The 6,369-nt window shown below is 40.4% G+C and overlaps 1 protein-coding gene across 1 annotated transcript in view; it reads right to left on the reverse strand.

Moving 5' to 3' along the window:
- PPL (periplakin) overlaps nt 1–5,862 on the reverse strand; it is a 64,927-nt gene extending 59,065 nt beyond the window's left edge. Inside the window, exon 1 of the mRNA XM_018558599.1 lies at nt 5,647–5,862. Within this exon, the coding sequence (XP_018414101.1) occupies nt 5,647–5,711 (65 nt within the window). The 5' untranslated portion in view covers nt 5,712–5,862. The remainder of the gene's footprint in view (nt 1–5,646) is intronic.
- Nucleotides 5,863–6,369: the final 507 nt, after the last annotated feature.

The following is a 6,369-nucleotide window of genomic DNA, read 5'->3' on the forward strand; positions in this document are numbered from 1 at the left end:
GGTTGAAAAGTATAAGTGAGCATGTGTTGCTGCATTAAAAACAAGAAAGGATTGTCTTTGGACCAATTTTTCTTGAATGTGAATATGGTTTAAAAAAAACTGTGTCAGATATAAATACAACATATTTCATAACTTGTTATACTGAGATCAAGTTTAAATGCCACGTGGAAGACTGCACAGAAATTCCCAAATAATGCATCATTAATGTGTCCATAATACTGCACACACCTTTGTTACACAACATACCAAACTACGATACCCATCATCTAGGAAGACAGATGAGTTCTCACCCACACCCATTTACTGAACAGATGATACTAAAATTAAACTTACATACCATCAATCATATAGTATTTATTTTTTTCTGTCCCTGTAAATGTTCAGAGTTTAGACCTCGATTTGTGTAGTCAATTATTGGTTCCTTTCCCTGCAAAAGTACGTTCTCCCTTACATTTTACATTGAAACATGTAGGTCGTGTTTTTTTAGTGCATTTCGTATAATTGTGGCACCTTCTTCAAATTTTAGATGGATTTTTGCATACGTCTTAAAACCATGAAAAAAAAACTAGGAAGGTAACATAAAAAGTATATCTATTCTTCAATAAAAGCCTTGAAAAAGGAAAAAGTGCATACCCAACAGTAGAAGTGTGACTTAGTTTGCAGTTCCTTGGAAGTGATACACTTTTTGTATAAGGAAAACAAAAAAAGCAAATAGAAACATTTCGACACTCTCAGCCCAACAGAGCAAAAAAACGAAACAAAACTACAATGGTTACAAGTTCCGATGGATATCCTAAGCAATTTTTATATTTTCCAGTGGATATCCTAATCAACTGTCACATATTCCAATGCATATCCTAATCAACTGTCACATATTCCAATGCATGTCCTAATCAACTGTCACATATTCCAATGCATATCCTAATCAACTGTCACATATTCCAATGCATATCCTAATCAACTGTCACATATTCCAATGCATGTCCTAATCAACTGTCACATATTACAATGCATGTCCTAATCAACTGTCACATGTTCCAATGCATGTCCTAATCAACTGTCACATGTTACAATGCATATCCTAATCAACTGTCACATATTCCAATGCATATCCTAATCAACTGTCACATGTTCCAATGCATGTCCTAATCAACTGTCACATATTACAATGTATGTCCTAATCAACTGTCACACATTCCAATGCATATCCTAATCAACTGTCACATATTCCAATGCATATCCTAATCAACTGTCACATATTACAATGCATGTCCTAATCAACTGTCACATATTACACTGCATGTCCTAATCAACTGTCACACACTGCAATGCATATCCTAATCAACTGTCACACGTTCCAATGCATATCCTAATCAACTGTCACACCTTCCAATGCATATCCTAATCAACTGTCACACGTTCCAATGGATATCCTAATCAACTGTCACATGTTCCAATGCATATCCTAATCAACTGTCACATGTTCCAATGCATATCCTAATCAACTGTCACATGTTCCAATGGATATCCTAATCAACTGTCACATGTTCCAGTGGATATCCTAATCAACTGTCACATGTTCCAGTGGATATCCTAATCAACTGTCACATATTCCAATGGATATCTTAAATCAACTGTTACATATTCCAATCAATTGTTACATTTTCTAATGAATGGTTAAATTTTCCAATAATATGCCAATTGATTGTTACATCTTCCAGTGGTTACTTCAAATAATTGTTACATTTTCCAATGGATATCCTAATCAAGGGTTACATTTTATAGCGCCTTGCTATATTGTAGGTGCCCAGTAAATGTAGTATTACTATCATCACTGAAACAGACGGCCAATTACTGGAGGAACATGGAGTGTCTGTGTAGCTCAGCAACTATACACATGTTGAGTTTCATTTATACAATCTACATATGGAAAATCGGAATTGGGGGTTTATATAGTAAGGGGATGGAGCTGTACTAACTATGTACAAAGAGCAATAACTTTTAATATTTTAATAATTTCACATTTGTACTAACATCATCTCATTACAGGAAGTGAGAGGAAAATCTGACTCAGACAACAATAAAACCTGACAAAGGACCCAACACTTCCCCTCTTTATCCATAATTGAAACAGAAACAACACTTTAGAACATTGTGTGTTGCTTTTGTCGATAAGGCTGGATATAGATTGTGCAATTTGCCATCTGATTTGTCAAAGATCCAATAGACTCTCCCAACCATTGGTTCAGTCTATGTACAAAAACAATAACAGAAATCTGATAAGCTGTCAAATATGGCATACAACTGATTCTCCTACATGAAAGGAAATCCTATTTGGCAGACCATTGTTAAAGTGAAACGTTACCAGCGTTTAAAGTGACATTAAACCCTCAGATTTTTTAACATAAAACAATACTGTAATGTGCGCCTTACTGTAATCCATGGTTGTTTCCCTTCTCTTTGCTGCTCTTCCTTTTAAATCTGTATCTGTTCTCATGCTGGGCAGAACTTCTGTTTTACAGCAGACTGCCTTGTCTCAGGAATGGATACATGGTGTCTGTGTATAGGTTTGTATAGGTTTGTAACCTGAGCCAGCACTACAGGCCCTGAGCTGCAAAGGGAAGTTCTCCCCAAGCATGATGATTTAAAAGGAAGAGCAGCAAAGAGAAGGGAAACTACCATGGATTACAGTAAGGCCCACATTACAGTATTGGTTTATGTTAAAAAAAATCTGAGGGTTTAATGTCACTTTAACATCTGCACACAGTGTATTTTTAGCATCCACCTCGGATCTCGGATTAGATAATAAATCGTTCCATCTATGGCGACCACCAAGATACCCAAAGGCATGAGATGAAAGTCTTTTAAGCTGGCCAATTGGGTGAGAATTTGGCCATGAGACCATTTGACAATTGAATCTATGAGAACCCCGAACAACTGCCCCCTGAAGAAAAACAATAATGTTGTTGAATTAAAAATAACCTTCCCTGATAGCTATTGTTCCTACTGATAAGCTGATGCCATCTCTCACACTGCCCCCATCCTGTCTTCATGCAGCAATACTACCAAGCTGCTCCAGCAGGTATGCACCCTTTCATAGCCTTACTGCATGTGCGACTGCCCTCAAACCTGGCCATGGATCATACTGGGATCCAGGAGGTGGAAAGTTGGACTCCAAGCCTGGAGATAGTTCCACATAAATCAAGTAATTGCTGTAGTGGGGCAGCCCTCTTCTGCTTGGTGGAGCCTCAAGCAGAAGAGGGGCTTAGGAGGGTCCCTAGGAAGATCACCTTGACAGATTCAAACACGTTTCAGGGTTCCTTCATTGGGGCTTGGATGTATTGTGGTAAAGGAATCTGGACAGGTGGCTGGTCCTAGATTTTAATTTTATAGTTAGAAGCTCACTCACTTAATTTAAATCTACATCCTGATTAAGGGGGATTTTTGCTTAACCCCCAAAATGCATTTGCTGTCAACACTTTTTTTTTTTCCACGACCAATAAAAAAATCATATCTAGACCAGTTCCTATGGCTTGGATCTCTCATCCTTTCACTTCATACAAATGGGCCATACAGGACAGGTATGATACTAAATGGGCCATACAGGACAGGTATGATACTACTACTACCCCTGGGTCTCTGTTCTCCAGAGCTTCTCCAAGAAAGGTGCCATTGGACTTATGAAAACCGAAGGGAAGAATTACAAAAAATGTCATCATGGGCTTATCAGGGTGACAACATCAGCAAATGGATAAGATTTATCAACTTGTCCAATTGCATTTCTCTCCATTGAGCCTTGTTCAGCAGCAAATGCTTCATAGGCACCAGATCTTCCAGCCAAAAATAGCCAGATTATGAGACTGTACCCAAATGTTTATTCTGTTTATGACTGGCCTGTAATAGACTACAGCCAGGAATTTTATGAATGGTCAGAGCATCTATGGTGGATGGGAGGGGGTGACAGGTGCGGAGGAAGGGGGGGGAGGTAAACGCAACACACTCCAAGAATACACAGACCTGGAGGGGAAGACACATTCCACCAAGCTGACCCATGGCTCACAATTCCACTAATGTGTACAACAGAGCTTACATCCATTACAGTAACATCACCACCATGCGTTACAGAGTGGCAAGAATGAAACTATATAATTAGCAGGGAACATGAGCACCAATACTGGGCCACAGAAAACCATCACACCTAGTGAAACAAAACACTGAATCTAATAAATCTCTGCACATAGCGCAAAATAATAATAGAAAAAAAAACATTATTAAAGAAATAATATGAACAATGCACAAATTAAACTCTCACAGCTTGTGTGTGTTTACCATGGTCCAGTAGATGTTGTAAGAGCTTGAATCTGCAAGATATCTGTGTGAATGGCCCTCACTATATCTCTGTATGAATGGGATCCACTGGATCTTTGTGGAGTAACAATGCACTACATCTCTATGCAGTAACACTATACTGGATCATTCTGTAGCAACAATGAATTTGATTTCTCTGGTAATACTGAATTAGATCCCTCTGCAGTAACAATGCATTGGATCTATATACAATTACTAAATACAGTTCTAGATCTCAGTATGAATCTACTTCCTAAATGCTGGCTCTCTGTACAGTATTAATCTGAAGGATCTCCAGGTAATAATAAACCACTCAGTCTTTCTTGCAGTTATATTGTTCTAGAATAGATCTTAGCCCCACTTTCTTGATACTGGTTCTCTGTATACTAGTAATCTGATGGATCTCCAGGCAATAATAAACCACTCAGTCTTTCTTGCAGCTATATTGTTCTAGAATAGATCTTAGCCCCACTTTCTTGATACTGGATCTCTGTATACTAGTAATCTGCAGTATCTCCAGGTATGAATAATAATCCACCAAATCTTTTTTGCAGTAATATTGTTGGAGATCTTAGCCCCACTATCTTGATACTGGATCTTCGCACAGTAATAATCTGTTGGATCTCTTTGCTGTAAGCATCCAATGTATTTTAAGGCAGCTAAAACCCAGAAGTCATCAGCTCAGCAAAGAACAAGACATTATCTAAAAGAATACAAGTAATATGATTACTATTATTTTGAGTGGGGATGGTGGGGGGGAAATAGCCAGTTAGTCCAGCAGATGACAGTTAGCATCCAGCTAGGTTTGCAGCAGCAATAAAAGTTCCTGTATAGTAGACTAGGAGTCTGCAGAAGGTTGTGCACAGTACAGGGCTGACTATATGCACATATTGTAGGTGTGGGACATTACATTAAGAAACTTTTATATACAGAACACTGTACTGCTATAATGCTCTATGCATGCTGCATAGGGAGCAGTATAGTCCACACCAGACTGTATGTACATCAAGCACAGTACATAGTCATAACACTATTTGCAATTTATAGAGTATAGTATAATGGGAGCACAGTACATATTGTAGAGCTGGCACACAGTATACTGAGTAAATGTTAGAGATACACATGATGTATATTACAGAATTAGAGCACTACAGAAGATCGCTGACAATATCTATCCCAGTGATCAGTACATGGCGATGCCCATAGGGGCAGACACTACTCATAACATATACAGTAGAGTAGAGAAGGATCGTCATACATCGGTCTAGATCGCATACATACAGTCCGATGAGTACTCACACTTTGGGCTGCGCAGCATTCGGGCTGAACTTGGCAGTGGTCCGTTTCTTGAACAGGGAGCTCATTGTCTCCTGGCTTCCTCAGGGTGTCAGTGTCAAATGCAGGGACCCCGGGGATGAGGTCTTTCTCAGAGTCTCCTACGAGTTGGCTGTGAGTTTGGGAGGTGCAGGTACTCAGTGAGCCCGGGGATCCAGCTCTGCAGGTAGGAGGGGGTGTGCCCGGGAGGGGGAGGAGTGACAGGTGAGGCAGACCTGGGAGGAGGAGTGACAGGTGTGACAACCAAAACCTGGGAGGAGGAGTGACAGGTGTGACAGACCTAGGAGGAGGAGTGACTGCAAATATCTGGGAAGAGGAGTGACAGGTGAGACAGCCAATACCAGGAAGGAGGAGTGACAGGTGAGACAGACCGGGGAGGAGAAGTGACAGGTGAGACAGACCTGGGGCTGGGAGGAGCAGTGACAGGTAAGACAGCCAATACCTGGGAGGAGGAGTGACAGGTAAGGTAGACCTGGGTGGAGGAGTATCAGGTGTGACAGCCAATAGCTGGGAGGAGGAGCTGACAGGTGTGACTGCAAATATCGAGGAAGAGGATTGATAGATGGGGCAGCCAATACTAGAGAGGAGTGACAAGTTACAGACCTGGGAGGAGGAGTGACAGGTAAGACAGCCAATACCAGAAAGGACTAACAGGTTAGACAGACCTGGGAGGAGGAATGACAGGTG

Source organism: Nanorana parkeri, unplaced genomic scaffold (assembly GCF_000935625.1).
Source record: "Nanorana parkeri isolate BGI_ZX_2015 unplaced genomic scaffold, ASM93562v1 scaffold347, whole genome shotgun sequence".
NCBI lineage: Eukaryota > Metazoa > Chordata > Amphibia > Anura > Dicroglossidae > Nanorana > Nanorana parkeri.